The 20,803-nt window shown below is 35.5% G+C and overlaps 2 protein-coding genes across 6 annotated transcripts; one reads left to right on the top strand and one right to left on the bottom strand.

The window, feature by feature from the left end:
* Positions 1 to 4,216: 4,216 nt before the first annotated feature.
* Positions 4,217 to 12,476, top strand: LOC133725673 (agamous-like MADS-box protein MADS1). 4 transcript variants are annotated; one of them, XM_062153018.1, is made up of 9 exons: positions 4,512 to 4,698; positions 4,854 to 5,158; positions 9,207 to 9,285; positions 10,473 to 10,534; positions 10,611 to 10,710; positions 10,825 to 10,866; positions 11,692 to 11,733; positions 11,844 to 12,022; positions 12,157 to 12,476. In XM_062153018.1, exons 2-9 carry the CDS (start codon positions 4,917 to 4,919, stop codon positions 12,158 to 12,160), a joined length of 750 nt encoding a protein of 249 aa, XP_062009002.1. In that variant the 5' UTR covers positions 4,512 to 4,698; positions 4,854 to 4,916; the 3' UTR covers positions 12,161 to 12,476. The 4 variants fall into 4 exon arrangements, with proteins under 4 accessions (XP_062009000.1, XP_062009003.1, XP_062009002.1 ...); XM_062153019.1 differs by lacking the exon at positions 12,157 to 12,476 and having other exon boundaries at positions 4,446 to 4,698; positions 11,844 to 12,026; XM_062153016.1 differs by lacking the exon at positions 12,157 to 12,476 and having other exon boundaries at positions 4,217 to 4,698; positions 10,611 to 10,866; positions 11,844 to 12,026.
* A 1,240-nt stretch (positions 12,477 to 13,716) lies between these two features.
* Positions 13,717 to 19,087, bottom strand: LOC133725674 (probable galacturonosyltransferase 15). 2 transcript variants are annotated; one of them, XM_062153020.1, is made up of 6 exons: positions 18,531 to 19,087; positions 18,191 to 18,237; positions 17,108 to 17,263; positions 15,379 to 15,960; positions 14,980 to 15,282; positions 13,717 to 14,482 (listed from the first exon to the last, which is right to left on the bottom strand). In XM_062153020.1, the coding sequence occupies exons 1-6, from the start codon at positions 18,748 to 18,750 to the stop codon at positions 14,198 to 14,200; spliced, it is 1,593 nt and encodes a 530-aa protein (XP_062009004.1). In that variant the 5' UTR covers positions 18,751 to 19,087; the 3' UTR covers positions 13,717 to 14,197. The 2 variants fall into 2 exon arrangements, with proteins under 2 accessions (XP_062009004.1, XP_062009005.1); XM_062153021.1 differs by having other exon boundaries at positions 18,191 to 18,234; positions 18,531 to 19,082.
* Positions 19,088 to 20,803: the final 1,716 nt, after the last annotated feature.

The following is a 20,803-nucleotide window of genomic DNA, read 5'->3' on the forward strand; positions in this document are numbered from 1 at the left end:
TGACTCAAAGCTGAAGACCCTAATTAACCAACCCTTTTTCATCAGGAAATTCTAATAGTTTTCCAGCTCTTCCTGTTCCTCATTTCCCTTTGAATGTTGTGTTGAGACAGAAAAGCTTCTGGTCTAAATTGAACTTTGACAGAAGACACCCGGCTAACACACTTCATTAATATGGGTCTGCTTAAAGTCATAAAGAAACCCCAATAAAAAAAAAAATTAAAAAAAATCACAAAGTTTTTAGCTAGTTTTCTACATTTTGCCTATTACTTATAGCAGCATGCTTAAACTTATAGGATATTCAAAATTCTAACCCAACTCATGAGGTGCATCACATCCTGTAATATTTACAACAAGGAATAATCAAAAGTAGAACAGAAAATCACCAGAGTCCTTTCAAGTTCTTGTCACATATTGGATCATACTGCAAGCATTCCAATTCCTCCTAATTATTATGTTCTGGGATTGTGACAGGATATGTGACCATTTATGGCATTAGGTGATAAAATTGAATACAGGCCTCTTTCACCATGCCATCATTCTCAAGTTCAAATGCACCATCATTGATGTGGTCCCTTAAATCAGTTCACAATGACTAATGCCATCAATCTTTTGCAATATATGCATTATGGTATTGTACTTCAGATTTTGGGTCTCCCTGCCTCTTTTTTCTTCTAATCCCAAAAGAAAGCAAAAGATCATACTATTTAGCAATCCATCCTATTCAGCTTTGTGTCAACTTTTGCTTTTGCCCACAACTTGCACCTAAATTGACATGAGGGATGTTCTGCGTATTTTTCTATGGATGATGTTTCTTGTGATATTCCACACCTTTTTGTCAAACTTTATTACACTAATTTTGAAGAAAATTAAGAACATTGTTATTATGACTTGAAGCACCTGGTCAAAACTTTTGCAATTTTGGTAATTTGGTTGTGTCATGGTTCGTATATGACATTGTCATTTAACTTGCTAATTGGGTCATTCCAACTTTTTAGATTGTTGACCAATTAACTTGCTAATTGGGTCATACCAACTTTCTAAATTGTCGATCAATCACACATGCAAGATCTTGTATCTGGTTTCTCAACGGAAACATCTTATGTTTAAATCTTGTCCTTAATCAGTTGCTTTAGTTTTTCTATAAACTCTATAGATGATTTACGTAAAAAGTTGTCATGCTTAGTTTTGTGATCCATAGTTTATGCACTAGCGAAATACTACGTAGATCTCATCCGGTTCACGGAGTAAACTTTTTGGAAAAGCTATTCCTTTCATATTTTCATGAAGATGGGAAACAAGTTCTCACTACAGTGTTTTGGTAAAAATTGGGAAAGCAATTAAGATTCGAACATTATTTGGGACAATTGCTATTTACAAACTTTAACAGGACCATCTTAGTTATAAAACTATGTAACATTCGTGGAAAAATGAGGCCCCTACGCGCACTTCTTTCCTATATTTTTTGACCATCTTAGTTATAAAACTATGTAACATTGCTGGAAAATGAGGAGTCATTTTCCCACCCCTACGTGCACTTCTTTCCTATATTTTCTTTTTCTCTAGGAGGAATCATATTTTCATCTGTGCACTTTTCTTTTGAGTCTTTAACTCATGAAACAAACGACGGGTCTTTGTGCAAACAAATCAGTATATTTGAAGGTGAACAAATAAGCAACCAGCCACTTTGATTCACTTAAGAAAATTATCATTTATGTAATTACATGGACATATTACTGCCAAACATAAAAGTACGTACATGATAAGACAACCGCCTAGATCTCCACTTTAGTGACCTGTGTGAGCGGGTGCAAGAGACACGGACATGATACCAAGTGCACTATAATCCTACATCGTCTAGGGGAGATAAGTGATGCAGCCAAAATTCTACGTACAATATCTTGTTATGCGGATTGTCTGTGACACCCCAATTCATCAATCTATTTCTCAGGTTAGAACCCTTAATTTGTAGATATTGGTTCAAGTGAATGTATACGTCACACAAGGCTATCCCCAAGTTCATAAGGTTATCTCCAACTCTATACCACTTAAACTATACATATTATTTCACATGAATATAGAGATGCAATATCACTAGCCTCACTTTCATGATTTGTCAAGGGTCATTCTAAAAAACATCCCTCTGAGTTTGAATTGAGTGAGGTTGATTTGGAGATCTTGCTTCGGAGCTTTCGCAAGTTTTGACGAAATATGATCTTGTTGTTAAATGTCAATTTCAGAATAGCATAACCACATTAGCATAAATGTCTGATCCACGACAAAGGTAGAGTTTTCCAATAAAACCAGATATTTGCTCACAATTAGAAATCAAATCAAAAACCATTGTAAAAGGAAATCGATATGATCATCGTCTCCATAATCGTGGTTCCTCTTTTGGATAATCCTAGCCACCTTAGGGTTCAATAGCTATATATCTAGAAAAGTTAGGGCTGCCTAACCAAATTACCTGTTTATCAAAAAAGCTTTCTTCTTTTGTCTTTATACATATGGCTTGTCTAGGTATGGATATGCTCAAAAATTGGCAATGGCAAAGTCTTCAAGAAATTTATTTTGTAAACGTAAAAATGATTCACCGAGTTATATGGTTCATACAACTTCGAACAATAAAGGGAATTCTAGCTAGTACTGAACCAGTGCTTCATCAAGCGTCATGATCAATGTTTACAAACTTTGGAGGGCGAAATTTATTGTATTTGTCGGTTATATAATTTTCTTCCAACACATGTGTATGTGGTTTCTACTATCATGCAATCGGTTTAAGTTCATGTAAGTAATATGACATGTCGATGGTATATAACCGGTTCATAGAATAATTTTTGCCTCTATCGAACAATGTCATCACTTTCCCTCTGCCATTTCCGCTGGTCACATCCTTCAGCTATGGAACTCAACATCTATCAACGATGTAACAACACTAGTATTTCACATGATCGTCACAAGAAATTGTAAAAAATTCATCAAATCTCACGAATCCTATAACAAATTTCATATAGGATCTATAGTGTACGTGTCTGTTTTTTTTTTTCCTTGTTTTTGTTGTAGTCTCTGTTCTAACAAATTTTATGTATTGGTCTATCAAATCATCATATGAGATCAATCTAAGTATTGACATATCACTACCCTTTAGGGGCTATTAGTGCTATAAGAGGGGAACATCAAACTCATGTCTGTTATATCATATGGAATGCCTACTCAGCCGATCAAATCAAAGTGCAGCTGATTAAAGACTATAAGGTCCATCTATAGGTACAACACATGATATCCTATAAAATTCGGCATCGTAGAGATGGATAGTCTTGCTGGCTATATAATAGAGACGAGGCATTTTAACCTAAGTTTAAGCTGTTAGGTATGTGTACACACACACACACACACACACACACGAGTGTATTAAGCAATTTTCCGACCGAAATGATCAATGTGGAGAGAGAGCTTCTAGTGTTAGTGATTAAAAATATTTACTTTTATGGTTATAATTTCGAGTTTGACTTTCCTATCCCTCATTATCTCTCTTATGACTTTAATCGAGTTAAATATAAAAAATAAAAAATAAAAAAATTGAGCCATCAGATGGTCAAAGACATAGTATATAATGTTACTTGTGTATTCTAAATTTCTAATCGATCCTAACTCATTTATTCGCCCTCTATTTTCAACAACAAAAAATATTTTGCTGAACAATAAACGTGCACTTGTAAAACCATCAATGGAAGTACTAATTAAATTCAAATTGGTCAAGAGATGGCAGATAGGGTTTGGGAACATCAAATAAATATCAAAGTTAATATTTACTAGCAATGTTCCTCATCAACTGAACGGTAAATGGAGGTAACACAATGAAGAAAATGGGTTAATTCCGTTCTTACCCAAAATGTTCACAAAACAAGGGGATTTTGAAGCACTTTACAGGAGTGCATCACATGGGAGTCTCCTTCAATTGCCACTACTCTAGCAAGTAACTATCTGTTGTAATAATGCAGAGAGAGAGAGAGAGAGAGAGAGAAAAAGAGAGAGTTTCAACCTGCAGTTGTAATGAGGTCGGTCGGTCAGAAACAAATCTACTAATCTAGAATAAAAGCCAAGCCAAAATCCAACAGGCAAATAACATGGGAGAGGTCCTCCCATTTTGTTTTTTTTCTTTTCTATTGTCACCATGATCTCTCACTTTTGATCTTTTGGTGATCTCTCTAATTTCCTTTCTTCGTTTTGTATTGAAGCTCTCTGCACTTGAAATGAGGGGTTCCAACACTTAGCTAATCGACTTGGGTCCCATTTCAAACTCTCATTCATTCATTCATCATCATAACAAGTCATTCTCCAAAAGGCCCTTTATTCATATCACCATCCCTTTTTCCCATACATGAAGAATTAATGGATGGTTAATGGAGCATGAAAGTAATAAACCGCTCAAGCCATAGAGCTCCATATCAAATCATATCCCTCTTTCTATATAGTTCTACTCCTCTCCATTACTAACCTAGCTAGAGAGACATATATATATATATAGTATTCTAGACCCAACCAAAAGCAAAACAATAGTGTGTGTTGGGTCATGGTTGAGAGGTCTATTTTCTGTCCATAAATACCCATCTGCTGAACCAAACTCTTTCCACTTCTGCAAACTCTAGTTCTTGTTGCTCAACCAAAACAAAGAACCAAAAGAGAGACTCAACTCTACAAGTAATTTCTTCTTTCATCCTCCTACATTTCATTTCTACTCCTACTTTTGGTTAGTGGGTTTAAAAAAGCTACACACGCAAAGAATCAACTTAATCTTTGTGTTCCTTTATTGTTATATGTTGTGATCACATTGAAGCCTTTTCTTTTGCCAACAGATAAGAACTAAGATATTCAATTTGGGGTAGTTTTTACCATTTTGATCATCTTTGCAAATTATCATGGAGTTCCCAAAACAAATTACACCAGCTGATGATCCTGAGAGCTCTTCCCAAAAGAAATTGGGAAGAGGGAAAATCGAGATCAAGAGGATCGAAAACACTACCAATCGACAAGTCACATTCTGCAAGCGCCGCAACGGTTTGCTTAAGAAAGCATATGAACTATCTGTTCTTTGTGATGCTGAAGTTGCTCTTATTGTTTTCTCTACCCGGGGGCGCCTCTATGAATATGCTAACAACAGGTTTAAGTCTTTTCTTTTGATCAATTCAATTACTTACTAAATTTTGTTTTGTTTCAATCCCTCTTCTTTGCTTCTTTAATTTGCTCCAATTACCCTCCAAAGATTGTTTCTGTGAAATTTCTTTTAAAAGTATGAAGATCATAAACCTATGAGTATGTAAGAATTGAATTTGTCTTGCTTATTCTGGGTCTAGTGTCATGAAGCTTCAGTACTGAAGTGTGGCCCTAAGAAAGATTTATATCAAGACTTTATTTTCTTCTTTTTGTATGCTTTCCTTTATGAGCTTTAAGGTATATTTCACCTATCAACCTTTCAAGATTAGATCTTTCGGGTATTTTTTTTGTTTATGGTTTCTTTGTTGTGCTTCTTCTCTTCTAGTTCTTGTTTGACTGGGATTGCAGATCTGATGGTAAGAAATAGAAAGAGAAGTGGCTGTTGTGTATTAGTATAGGAGTAGCTGTTGTCTGAGAGCACACTCAGCTTAGGTTTCCAAAGATTTGCAGGTCTGCTAGATTAGCTTCCTTGTATCTCCATTGCTGCAAAACTTGCCATTTTCCTCTCTCTCTCTCTCTCTCTTCACATGTCATGTATCAGTCATTGAAAATTCTGAGCTTTATGCAGTGTGTACGTCCAGCTCCCTTATCATCTCTTGACGCTTCCTAAGTACATGTCAGCTAAGCTAAACAGTAGAAGCAAAAAATAATTCAAACCCATTACTACTAATCAAGTTCATAACCAGAACTAATTAAATTCATAACCTTTATGGTTATGGGGGTCTACAAATTCTGCCCTCTTTGCCCTTTTTCTGGTGCCTAAGGAGGAGGCTTTACGGTCTTGTTAGCTAGGGTTTCAAAAGTCAAATAGCTAGATACTTTGGAAACCACCCAGAATCATACAACTTCTTCAATTATTCTGCAGATCTGAAAACATAGGTTCATAGCCTAATAGATGCCTAAAGTTTTGTCTTTACTAAATTACTCAGATCTTCAACAGATCATAAGAAAACAACTATCATACTGGTGAGCACAAAACTCAAATGGGTATTCCCGAAAACTTGTTACAAATCTGTCTTTAATCTCCACTCTCCAAGCACCTTAATTAGTTTAGATCTTTGTTTAAATACGGTTTGAAAACTCAGTACAGTAGGCGTTACTTGACCAATTTACCCCTATTGAACTATAGGGGAGTGAGAAACATGTGCTTAGGGCTTCTTGTGTGAGCAAGCTAGCTAGCTGTACGTGTTTCTTTCTTTTCTTGAGCTACAACATACGAATCTTTGGTCACGTCACTCCGATATGATGTTTCTGTCCTTCAGTCTGGACAAAGAAGCTGGTGTCATGATTCCTTTTTAACTTCACCTTCTCTGTTATAATCTTATGCTTTCTCATGGATTGATTAATTTACCTAAGAACTTAATTACATGGGTTTATTATACTTTCATATACTCCAAGAAAAGTTTGATTAAAGTTGACAGGACTGAGGAATGGGCAATTGGGTACGAGCCAATGAGAGCTGAGGGTTTCTTTCACAGTTCAGGCTCTTTTTGGTGAATGGAGAAGGTGAGTCTGAGAAGAAACATCTAAAAATGGCTGCCAGTGCCTCAGAGATTTCAGGAAATAAATTCTTTTCAGATCCTTTTGAATAAAAAATGGCACTTGGGAAATGTTTAAAGGGTTTTACGTGGGTTTTATACCATCGAGGTGGGTATGAAGGTGTATCATTAGGGTATTACTCTTTGTGTAATGGGTTCTTGACACGTGGCGAAGATGTAGATAGTGGGAGACTGCAGCCAATCATAGATTGGGAATTTCTGCCAGCATGGCAGAGACAACCAATCACTGGCTCGACAAATTTAAGGTAGTAACTTTTGCTGAATGCTTTGTTTGGTTTTGTTCTATGTTATAGAACACATCAAACTATACTATAAATTAACTCTGGTGGAGCCAAGTCTAGGGCAATGGGGCATGAAAACCCCTAAAAACTTTTTTCATTTTGTAACACTATTCTTTGAAACTTTTAGATACATTTATGAAATCCTGAAAAAACTAATTAGCTCTGTACATTTACATTCACTGTAATTAATATATAATATATAGTTTTTAATAAGTATGATTTGAGTGAAAATATTTAAGGTTGATATCTCACTTTGACAAATGAAATGTCACTAATTAATTTCGCAGTTAACAGGTAATAAGCTCAGCTCATATATATACTGCTTCCAGGCGTTTTGTATTTTAACCAAGTATTGGTCAAAAACAAATTATACTAGAAGGATCCACACACATTGTATGAGGTTTGAGGCAATTAGTTTTTTTTTTTTTTTCTTTGGTGGTTTCAATATGTTGCCTTTTCAATCAAAGAATTTTCTAACATGGTATTGTATGTCCTTTAGTTAGACCAAGAACCCTACTGTTTATGATTACTGTCTCATTCTTTGTAAAGAGTACTAGTACTTGACATATAAGATACATCTTTTCTAGGATTTAGAATCCATTATATTCCTGGTGGGGGGATGAATAGGTTTAGTTGGAAAAAGCTTCCTATAGGAATAGGTTTAGCTAATAATGATTTGTTTGGTGAATACATTTTGTCCAAACACTACTGAATTTTACCGGAATAGGTTTATATGGTGAATTGGTTTTGTCCAAACAGTTGAGATATAACTCGATCTAATGCTTTATTTGTCCAGTATATATAGCACTAAACCTATAAGCTAATTACAAAGCATTAATGTTGACTCAAAAGGGATAAGTGTCTAAATAGCACATGTATTGTATAGGTTTCATTTTTTCTGTTTAGAGGGAGAACAGGAAGGAAATAGAAAATTGAAAAAGAAAACTACTTAAATCTGTATTAAGTTTTTAGTTCTCATGTTACAGATGTTGAGTTCCATTCCATTACATGCATTTCCTGCCTCCTTTCCTACCTCCTTCTTGGATAAATTTTCCCCTACCTATAGGTAGAAAAATGAAAACTAAAAAGTCAAAATCAATATGGTTACTAATGCAAACCCAGTATTCAAGTCCTAATGTATTATGCTAGCTATCTCCAGAGGTCCTTTTGTCCTGGTGATTATATATAGATATATCACTATATATGTATAATGCTTTTGATCACTTTGATTTTGCGTACTGAGTTCTGTATAATTAACTAGCTTTACAAACCTTACATAACAATGATTCTAAATTGAGCAAATAGGAAATGTCACGTTAGTTGGTACAAGATCAAAGGAAATTAAATCTCATCTGTAAGCTCATAAAATATCATATATAGTACTGTGTATGAATCATTTGTAACAATGTACTCATCACTGATTACTGCACAACTGAAATATCAAATCTCTCCATGATCAAGCTCCAAGCTAGGATCAGTCAATTTGCAGTTGTGCCCTAGCTGTAATGGTGTACTTAAATTTCTTTCCATTGGAATCTTTTAATTCCTACGGAAGTATATATAATACTTTCTCAAACTCTGTGGATCTTAGCATCTAATATATGTATCCAGTTAGGGAGACCTTACCTCACGCCAAAGCAAGAAACTTGATCTTCAAGAATCAACAAATCCCACCATTGCTTGCATTTGTGAGGTTTTCTGTATCACCGAGAATTGATCAAAGAGAGAAATTGAGAACAAATTAGAAAAGGTTTGGTCTTTGCTAGGGCACTATGCTTGTAAAGATGTATGTGTATGTCATTGTGTTATAGCTAGGGGACAAACATTTAGGCGGCTATCTCTTATGATTCTTATCCATATTCGAGGGTTCAATGATTATGTGTCATCTAATACCACTTACGCACCTTATATTAATCTCATTGCTATTCAATTATGCAATATATTCTGTGCAATTTGTACACTCTTGTAATTTCCATCCAATTGCATTAGATTTTCCATACCTAAGATTTGGTAACTTTCTTCTATATCTAAATTTAAACTGTCTTTATTCTCAATAAAAAAATAGAAAAAAATCATTTGAACTGTCTTTCTGGATGTGAGATATTTCATTTAGTATTACAAAGTTTTGAGCTTAATTTTGGTTTTGGTGTTGCAGTGTTAGAGCAACAATCGAAAGGTACAAGAAAGCATGTGATTCTTCAAACACTGGATCTGTAACTGAGACTAATGTTCAGGTAAGCCTTTTTTAGATCTTAAATAGAAAAAGGTACTCAGATTTCTTTTGCATGCTTAACAAATGGAACTTTTAATTCATACAAGTAGAAATGTAGAATGCAATCCCTAAGAATCTGAGTGATCTGACCTCTTTTTGTAACTGTACAGATCCCTAGAAACTTATTCTTATAAGATCGAACTAGTCCAAAATCGAACCCATTTTGGACTTATGAACCAAAAATAAATAAGTCAATGGTTCCTCATATACAATCTTTCTAATGTACTGTGTTCAATTATGGCTCTGGTGAGTAGTAATACAGTATGCACATTAGTACTTTTGGTTCCTGGGAACTCCATATAGAAATGGAAAGGGCTTAATATATATATATATATATATAGCCCAATTGCTTCATACCACATACATATTCAAAATGCTAAGAGTTTCAGTTATGAGGTTGATAAGGACTATAATATGCACAGTGCTAGACCCCCTTAGGATGTATCTTTATAGAGTATGAAACCTTTGGTATTGCAATTTTGTTCTGCAAGACGTCAAGAGCTTTAGAGTGTTTCAAAATGAGTAACTTGATTTCAGTCATTTCTGTTCTTATTAATTAATTTTTTTAAGTATAAAAATGAAAGCATAGTAGAGGAGTAAGAAGTTGGATCAGCTGGAAAAGTCTGTTGTTTTATAGAAAAACCCTATGACTGAATCTTGCACTTGAACTTGCAACTCACTTCCACTTGTAACATTTTACATGTTGATATATATATATATATATATATATATTCACAAAATGTGGCAGTTCCGATGATGTTAGCTTGAAACTAATCCTTTAATTTTTGTACAGACAATTGAATATTCCAATAACATTTGTCATCTGCCCAAGTTTCCATTGATAGCTCTTCTGTCTGACCTAACTCATAGCTAGCAAGTACACCTCCTGTGTTCTTGTCATTCCAGATGATTCATTAATTTAAAAAATGATATAAAATCTTTCAACACATTTCAGTCTGCTAGCTGTTCCATTTAGTTTGATTTAATAGATTGAGTATTACGCCTTTCTTAAGTCCATATATTTTAGAAAAGGCTTGAAAGTTGGAACTAATGGCTTGACACAACATATTTTATGATTAGTATCCACCTTCTGAAACTTATAACTTCTTATGAGTTTGATTAATGCTATAACTACATTCATGGCCTCAGTTTTATCAGCAAGAAGCCTCCAAACTAAGAAGACAGATAAGAGAAATTCAGAATTCAAACAGGTAACGTATCAAGTGTACACTGAGAAATTTATCCATAATATAATAGGATTCTGATATGTATATATGGTGCCTGCAGGCACATACTAGGTGAAGCTCTTAGCACTTTGAACGTCAAGGAACTCAAGAACCTAGAAGGAAGATTGGAGAAAGGAATCAGCAGAATAAGATCCAAAAAGGTACTGAGTGAACTTTCCTTTTGTAACTGGAACAAATTTAAATTTAAGTATATCACATCTCATTGGTTTGTAATCAGAATCTCAACTGACATTTTCCAATATATATGTTCCCAGAATGAAATGCTGTTTGCTGAAATCGAATATATGCAAAAGAGGGTAACTATTGTCTTCTTTCTCTATTATTTCCTTTTCTCTAGCTATACTCCTGTGGTTCATGGAGTTTTTATAGGCTTATTACGATTAGCATATCCCAAAAACAAATTCATATATCTCTTAGGAGTATGTATTAATTAGTCAACAGCATCTTTTTCATGTAATGTGAAACATAAAATTGGAAAAGTTTTTTTATTGTAGAAGAATGTTTACTCTCACTCATTAGACAATAATAGCAGAAACTTCATTAAGAGATCATATATATGTTAATAGAAAATTTTCTCTTACCAAACCGTCTAGTACATGATTGATTAGGCAGAACAGTATAGTGACGTAGATTACATGCCAAATATCTACTAAGGGAACAAAACTCTAGGTTAGATATCTTTTCCAGATATTGTATATAGATAGATATACATTGAATAATATATATGCAACATATCAATATAATCCTCAATAGCCTGACAATGAGCCATAATGGTCATTTCAAGTGGCTGCATAGCTAGCTCTGAATTGTTTGGCAGCAGCATGTGATGACTGCAAATTGTTCCAAGCCAGTTTCTAGGTTGTCGTTTTTTACCTCTGTGGTGATCACACACTAGTTGTAGGTTGTCATTTTTTAACCCTTTGCAGCACATGATTGATCATTCAATAATGTTGCCCTAGGCATGAACAGCATTTCAGGACCCTTAAAGTTGGCCTTAATGCTAAATTTCACTCAGAACAACTTGATTGCATTATTCATATTACTTTTCTCGGATTTACCTCTCTTTAGTTTTTCAACTGATGAACCAACTTAACTGAGGACAATACGTGCACATTGTGCAGGAGATCGAGCTGCAAAATCATAACAATTTTCTGAGAGCAAAGGTCTTTCTTTCTCTCTTGATAGCGTCCATAATTAAGCCTTAAAATTTGACTTAATTTAGAGTCTCACTACCTTACCAATATGATTCTTAATGTTGCATTGCATGGTACAGATTGCTGAAAATGACAGGGCACAACAGCAGCAAGCAAATATGATGCCAGGAACATCATCTGCGTATGATCAATCAATGCCTCCTCCTCAATCATACGATAGGAGCTTTCTCCCTGTAATCCTTGAGTCCAATCACCACTACAATCGCCAAGGGCAGAACCAGACACCTCTCCAACTTGTGTAAGATTTTCCAACATTCGACATATGCATGCATTATCCAATAAAACTAAAATGCCTAAACTCTAATTCCGAAAATAACTAAACTCACATACAGATAAGTTTTGATCTCCTTACGTTGATTTCTTCGGATGCAGTTGAAATGCTACAAGGCAGTCTGGTGATTTATTCAGCCTCTTCTCCTAAATAATAGTGCAGATGAGAAATGCTAGAAGGCAGTCTGGTGATTTATTCCACCTCTTCTGTTTCCTGAAATTTATCAGAATGATTCTAGTTTAAAAATATATGTAAGAATCAGTTAATTTGTAAAATCTTCATGACTACCATGAAGTCGATACATAAACTGACTAGCTAGCTACTCCTTGTAACTGTGAACTACAACCTCTCTTTTATGATGTGTAACCAAATTGTATGACAACATAATAGTTAATTCGATTTCTTACCCAAGTTCTATGCTTATTTGTTAGATGGCCTACTCATATCTTTGAAAAGAGAAGGCTAAAATAGACTCATCCTTGATCAATCTAGAGTCTAATTAACAAGCTTTCAATGGCAGCTACAGTGGGTAATTCCAGCAAAATGTTATGTTTTAGGTTAAACCTGAGAACATAACATCTTGCACATACATACAGAGATCGATCATAAACCCAAAGACAAAAGATCATAAACTTTTTCCAGTTTTTGATAAAGGGGATTTGCATAATGGCCTAATGCCTAGGGAACCAAGGGAGGTGGATATGTTGGATGGTAGGGCTTTATGTTTGACATAATCAAAAAGGACCCAATATTAGCCATTCAATCTTAATCATTTCTTATGAGCTGTTCTTCATTTTTTTCATAAATTCATAATTTCATCAAGACAATAGTATGAAAATAATGATATAAATTGTGCATAATTATTTGAGCATGCAGAACTCAGAACCCTAATCCGTCCAATCTCGGTCTATAGTAGTATAGTAGTTTGGTATTATATACTCAGCATCTAAACCCTGACTCCTACGGGGCTTCAAGGTTTTTATTTTTATGGGATGCCTTCATCTGTACATTGTGTCATTTTTCTAAAAAATTATATGGGAGGGTTTGAGGAACAACATTTCGGCGGCAAAGTTGTGTCTGTTTGTTTCTTTCAGCGAAGATATGATCATCAACAAAAATAAATCCATTTTTTTTTCGGAGAATTACAGAAAAAATTCGCTGTAAAGGCATGTTCATTTTTTTTTTCAGGGGCTTCCAGTGTGTCCCTTGTTTTATTATTTTATGCAAGAATTTTACTAATGAAGGATTCCTCGGCACAAGTGTGTCCCTCATTAAAATTCTTTTTATTTATTATTGTTCTATGGGAGGCTGTCACCGACTAATTATTCTTCCACACAAGCGTACCCTTTTTTATTTTTTAAAGAGAGGCTTTTCAACTTTGGCCTAAAAAAATAAAAAAATAAATAAAAAAAAAGGAAAGAAAGAGGCTTTCATCGATATGTAATTTTCGTAGCACATGATATATTTGAGAAAGAAAAAAAAGAAAGAAGAACACGTGATTGTGCATTCTCTCAATTTCTCATTCTTTAGACAAAGCATCCATCATACCCATGATTGTGCCACTTTCTCTGATGAATTTGGTAACAAGATAATAGGATACGACTGATGCCATTATCTATTGACAGCCCTAGTTTCTATTTTGCCTAATAGAATACACCAAATTGTAGGGGAAAAAAAAACAATCAGATTACTCCAAAATTGGCAATGCATACATATCCATTGCTGACACAGAGTTTCTGTTTTAGTGGAAGAGACTACTCCACTGAGCTAGAAGAACTACATAAACAGAAGACTTATGCCTATGACAAACAGAAATGAATAGCCTTATTAACGAGTTCCATCATTGAGCTAAGCAATTTGAATAACCTGAGTAAATTTACAGCATTAGATACATTTCCATGAAATTTATATCACTTATATGCAATAATGAAGGTTGAATGTCCTGATTCTATGGTATTATATCGCCTGCGTACCTTCGTCTATCGTCTATTATGGACATGAAATAGCCATGTCAGGTGTCTAAAGCTTAGTGTGATGAACAGAGGCTGAAGCCAAAACCTTCTTCCCTCTGGTCCCAAACTATGCCTGATCTGGCTCTTGTCCCAAAATGAATATGTGAGAGCAAAAAGAACTTCGTCCTCTTCACCAAATGACTTTACATCTCCTAATGAACTTGTTTGAACAATTTACATATCTCTTCCACAAGCCTCGTACCTCTGGAGACCCGATCTCAAGCCATGGCTTTGCTGGGCCACTGAAATGTATAACTGCAGCAGCTTCCACTATCTCTAGAGGAACTTCTGGGAAGCGATGACCTAACTCGGCCACATGCCACAATGGATCAATAGGATGCACATGACCCTCAAATGCAATTAAGGCCGGTGGTTTTACTCCTGGAGACCACAAATTCAACCCAGATTGCTGGCTCTGAAATACAACTAAGATTTTAGTATCATGGCAACAGACAAGGATGAAATGCATATATACATGATATAGAAATACTATCTGTGTTAAGAATCAACGCTCTATAAATATGAATAAAACATCCATTTCTGGTACTATCGTACACATGATGAGACACTAGAATCCTGAAACATTTGTCTACCAGTGCACTCACTCTTGACGATATATAAGGTGAATACAAATAGAAAACTTCAACATTGATGATTTTCGAATAAGATCAGTTCCTTACTATGTATGCCATGAGAAAAAGATCCACTCTTGATAGTTTCATTGCCTCAGTTTTATATAGCAACACTTTTTTTTTTTTTTTCCGGAATATAATGAGTTTTTAACAAATGAAAACTTAGAACCTAATAATTACCAAGATGCATGAAGGTTAAGCCATCTAGCAAAAAAGAAAAAACATGTGACTAACTTCCAAGCAATTTCCATAGTACTGGAGCATATGAGAAGATACTTACACGTTTTAACCATTGATGGTAAGTCTCTGTTATAGTAGTCCTCCTCCAAGCTTCAAGGTCAAAAACATTTACGCCATACAGCCACATACAACGATCATGAACAAAGTTGGATGAAATGATAGGGTGTGAAAAATTGAAGTAATCCTTGTATTTTCTTCCTGGGCAGCAGTTTTCACCGCACCATGAATTGACAACTGCACCAACAACATTTCCACTGAGATCCAATTCCCACAAAGCTGATATGTCATGTTGTACTACAACATCATCCTCCAAGAACACTATCTTGTTGAGATCTGGAAACAGCTGTGTGGTCAATGAAATTAGATGATATCATTACATATTTACATACAACACCATCCATCCCATCAGGGACATCTCTGAAAGCAATAGAGTGATTACCTCAGGGATATAAATTCGAAGAAGGTTCATGAGCGAAAGGCTGCTGGGACTCAAAGCTTCAAGGTATCTTTTATGTTCTTCATCAAATTCGAAGTCATGCTGTTTCAAATCATTGTAATAATGTCTCCAGATTGAGCGGTGGATCTCTAACATGTCTTTGACTGCAAAATTTAGTTCCTGAGACCAGTCATATTGGTGTAACCCTTTAACTTCCACCACTGCTGATTTGATAGAATTAGTTGCAAACCATGCATGCATAGGAGTGTAAGTCTTCTTGTCAGTGATGATGTGAAAAATCAATTTTTCAGGGTTGGCTGAATTTTGGACTGTAGAAGAGACAACAACAGAAGCTGCAAGGACGTTATCTGTTAGGAGAACGAGATGGTGAAAGGAGGGATCAGAAAGTTGAGAAACATATTCAGGTGATGGTAAACGAGATCGAGCCCTTGCATTTACTGCATATTCTTCTGCTAACTTGAGGCAAAGACAATGTACGCCCTTGGGCACACCATGTGAAGCTAAATGCCAATAAATCGACTCTCGCTGCCTGGCTGACTGAACCTTGTGTTCCATCTTTGATAGCTGCACATCACGCAAAGATATAAGAAGGTATACAAAAGGGTACGCAGACACTATTGTATTGGTACAAATAGATGGCTAGTTTAACACAAAATCTCAGTACTAAATTCCTAATGGCTTGGTTCTACTACATTTGAAACTACCTCTGATACATTATCTACTACATTCTAGTTTGGGTCTAATGAAGTAAAGAATATTGGCATCAATTCCAACTAGATAGCAAGCCAAAACAACAATGTACTTTGATTTAACAACATATCCCATTTACCAAATACCCATGAACTTCCGACTCAGATTTCAGATTTTTGACCCTAGATTTTGCTAGTTATCACACTTTGTCTCCGATGATTTTCTGAAGAATAAGTTATGATAATTTTTTTACCACAGAATGCAAGTTCTCAACTTTTCAATTGAATTTTACTCCGAGTCAAATTTCGACCATGGACAAATTCCTTACCTAACTAATTGCAGGTAGAAACCAGTGGACAAAATTTAGACAGCAATTCAGTAAAGTCACTTTGCCAGCTTTCATAGCTCTGTGGTCCAAAAAGCTGGCAACCCATAGTAAAAGGTAGCTTCATATCAGGAGATAGGAATTGAAGTTATTCATAATTAAGGTTTCCTCAAGTAATTTCCAGATTCTGGAATAAAAACAATCTCACACTGAAGAAAAATGGACATAGATAATGATGGCACAGCACTCTGCACTGCCTTCAGAAAACGACCCCTTTGGGGGGAAAATGCCTAGTATAACTACAAATGCATATCAAGTTAAACAACAGTTGTACTTGTAGGTATAGATAGTTGGGCCAGTTGGCAATAGGAGGTAGTGACATGGAGGGTAATATTAATAATTCTATAAGATAACTATGGCCATTTGGTTGTTTTTAAGATTAGAATTTCAAATACTTGTTAACATAATTAGATGAGGATCATAACAGTCGGGAGAGTTGGGCATCCCCAATAAACCAAAATGGGTAGGTGGAATTAATTGAGGTCTAGGACCAACCTTGCCAACTCCATGTGGTTGGACTAGACCATGGCATCAGCTAGCAAGCAATAATGATGGAAAAGGAAACAAAACAAACCTCTACAAAGGAAAATGAAGTGTATACAGAGCAAGTGACTAGTGAGAGTGAGTGCATTGTACCATAGCTTTTGTTCTGAATGCGAATGCCTTGACGTCTTGCTGTTTCAGTGTCATTTCCTGGACAAGCTGGTTGAACGACTCTATCCCACCTCCCTCATTATCATCCATGTTACCATCCTTTGCTTCTAGTAGCGCTCTTGTCAATTCCTCTCTGAGCTTTATTCAGGTATTTGCATCACCCACGTAAAAAAAACACAAAAGACATTAGGATGGTTCATCACAACACAACACTACACTACACTTGATAATGACTAATAAAAGTTTTATATTTTGAGTGCTAAGCTTTTCTAGACATAGAGTCTTTGGGCCAAATTATCTATACTATTATTAAGAGAAGAGGCTTTGTTAGCCAAAATCTAAAATTTTGCCAGAATTAACCCTAGAAGATTAATAAACTTTGAAAATTAATTAAATCACAAAGATAATTAAGACATTTACAAAATATTTTTTTATTAAAAAAATTTGAAAAAAAATATCCACAACCCACTTTTCTCTCTCCCATTTTCTTTTCTCTGCAATAACCAACTTTTTCCTTTTATATTTTCTGAAAAAAAAAATTTAATAACTTGCACATGCAGAGCATGTGTGGAAAAATGCTAGTTGTAATTATTATTTCCCGTTTTTCTATATAGTCGAGGATCAAGTGGACGAGAATAATATAATTGCAGTGCAACTGGCCACGTGTCCACGAAAGCAACGGGAGGGAGTAGTGATAGTGATATACACTATAAATACAAATACAAATACAAACCGACAGTCCCCCCCAATGCGCTTATCCATTGACTCTACTACGTATTTTTCCTCGTAATATGAAAACGCCATCACAACTATAATCCTACTTAAATATAATTTTCTATAATTTTTGCCAGAAAAATAAAATTAACATAATTTGCTGTTATAGTTCATAAATATGCTATTTTTTTTTTTGAAAGGTAATTATGCTATTTATAGTTTCAAATGAAGTAGGCCAAAAATGGTGATTTTTCTCAGGGCAATATGCTTTTTCGAGGAAAAAAAAAACTAGGTCAATCTGAAATGGTATTAGTTTTCGTGAATAGACTATAGAGTAAGAGGAATACTTACAACTGATGCGTCACTCCCGCTGAAAAACCTCCATCCTATACAACCTGCTGTCCCCAAAAACAAAAAAGAAATAATAAGAATTCAAAGTTTTCAGATGAAGAAAAAAATTTGTGAAGCTAAATTATGAGCACCGATTCCAAATTCCGGTTGTTCCAGAAATCAAGGTAAAACTAAAGATTAGAGACGAAGCAACAAGAAATCGAAATTTACAGCTCCGTCAATCACGACATTTTCAAATCTTTTTCATTCAATTTCAATGATACTCAAAATTTACCAAAAAAATATTTACAAAATCGAGTAAATTAATTAGAGAGAGAGAGAGAGAGAGAGTGCAATTTACCAGGCGAGGAAGAACAGGCAGCGGCAGAATCAAGAACAATGAAGGCGATCCTGACAAAAAGAAACGGCAAAAGGAGCGCGAGCACGAGCACTATAGGGAACAGCGTCCTGCCGGAAAACCTCCTCACGGACGCCGGCGCCGGAGATCCCTTGCCGCTGCCGGCGCCGGCGCTGGCTATCGTTAACCTCTTTATCCCCGTCGTGGATATGTAGAACCTCATCTTCCACCGCAGCCAAAACGCGTCCAACTCCCCCGCAGCTTCATCAATGTGATCAATATTCCGGTGATCGACGACGATCGGAGATGAGAGTAGTAATCGCCTCCGAGATCCGACCGCGCAGAAAGAAAGAGCGAGATCGAAAATGCGAAGGGGGATAAGGTTGGTTGGGGTTTTTGGATTGGGGAGGTCACGGGCTCGATTGAAGAAGAAGAAGAAGAAGAGAGAACAGAGCTTAGTAGTAGTAGTAGTAGTAGGTTCAACTCTCTCTCTCTCTCTTTTTATTTGGCTCTAACTAATTTTATTTATTTATTTTTGGATTAAATAATGTGGAGAATAAAATAATAAATAGAGGGGATTGGGGAAAAGGCCAATTGCCAAAAGCAAAGCCGCGTTGAAAGCCGCGGGAAATAGATTGGGGAATTTATATTGTGCTTTTCGGGGGTGGTGACGTAATAAAATAAAGAAGGTTAAAAAGGTAATGGCCCTTGGTTTAGGGGTTAAATAACGGATTTGGCCCTGGGATTAGACTAATCTCACCGACAATTTGGAGGAAGAGTCACACGTATTTTTTTTTTTTTTGCTTTTCTAATTTTCTTTCTTTTCCCTCGCTTTCTTTCTATCTTTCTTGGTGGGCCACTGTGGTTGATCTGTCGCTAGTAAGTAATAGTTTCCTATCTTTGACTCAAAAAAAAATAAAATAAAAGTAATAATTTTCTATCTGTGCCGACAACTACTGGTTTTCTTAGCTCCATTTTTTTTACGTATAGTCGTTACTTACTGTGGTAAAGTTGTATTTTCTTGATTTTTTTTTACTGTGCATACCACGTAAAAGTGTTGACAATTGCATTTAGGGTTTATAGTTTATTATCTTAAAATAGAAGTTATATAGTCGATGATGTATTCGGATATGTCTGATCCAGTGTTACCGGGATCGCTCGGTTTGCCAGCGACCCGCGATCCGGATTGCACGACCCGGAACACGGTGCGTTCGCGAACTGGATCGCAGATTCCGACGATCCGATCTGAAACTCGAGTTCTGATGATTCTAAATACCAAAACTGACGGGATACCATTCTCAGTCGTGCGAAATAGTTGCAGAGTTCTACAACTCCTCTTTCTATCTATTAAAAATAATTTTTAATTCCTTCCTTCTTTTTGGATAAAGCCAAGGAGAAAAAGCTATTTTACTTTAAATTTTGTTTTAATGCTTAAACTAATCTAATTTGATAGATTTGACCATTGTAAAAAGATTAAATTCATTTTCATGGTTTTATCTTCATTAAAAATTACTTAGTGAATTTTACTATCAATTAAAATAAATTGAATAAGGTATACTCTAGCATACCACGTACCGAAACGATCTGCGTTCCAGGTAACACTGGTCTGATCTATCAATCACGTACAAGCAAATGAAATTGTGAGGGTACTCAATCACTCGCTAAATTACATTGCTTAAAAAAAAAACACGTACTACTAATTGCAGCACATCATGACTACCAATTTTCTCCTCTTAGACCCTAGTTAACTACAAAATTCTTGACATATTGATTGAGAATGTTGCTCGATAAAGTCATCGTCATTAATCAAGATGCCCACCGATATCAATTCTTGTTAAAATGTACTTGTGACAATGAATCACTACTACTGTTGATGATGGGTACTCGATCAACACTGTAGGTAAAAGCAGTGATTTTTTTATTTTTTTATGACAATAAAAGCAGTGAGGTTACATCGATCACTTTCAGTCCAGTTGAAAATATTATCCATGACCGTACATAGAAATTATAGGTGAAAATAAAAAGACGAGTACGTCGTAGCTTCAGACCCAGTTGTGAAGCTATCAGATTAATGCATCTCTATTATTGATTTCTTCCCTGAGAATCGATCACAGCACAGATAATATGTATCGATCAGCTAGTGTTTGGGAGAGATCAGTATATATGTATAACCCAGCTTTACATTGTATATATGATGTCGACATGCTTGTTGGCCTGAGATGACGATTAGGGTTAGGGTTTATGTTTCATCAATGGATGAAGATTTTGGGAGGGAT

This window comes from Rosa rugosa, chromosome 1 (assembly GCF_958449725.1).
Source record: "Rosa rugosa chromosome 1, drRosRugo1.1, whole genome shotgun sequence".
Taxonomy (NCBI): domain Eukaryota; kingdom Viridiplantae; phylum Streptophyta; class Magnoliopsida; order Rosales; family Rosaceae; genus Rosa; species Rosa rugosa.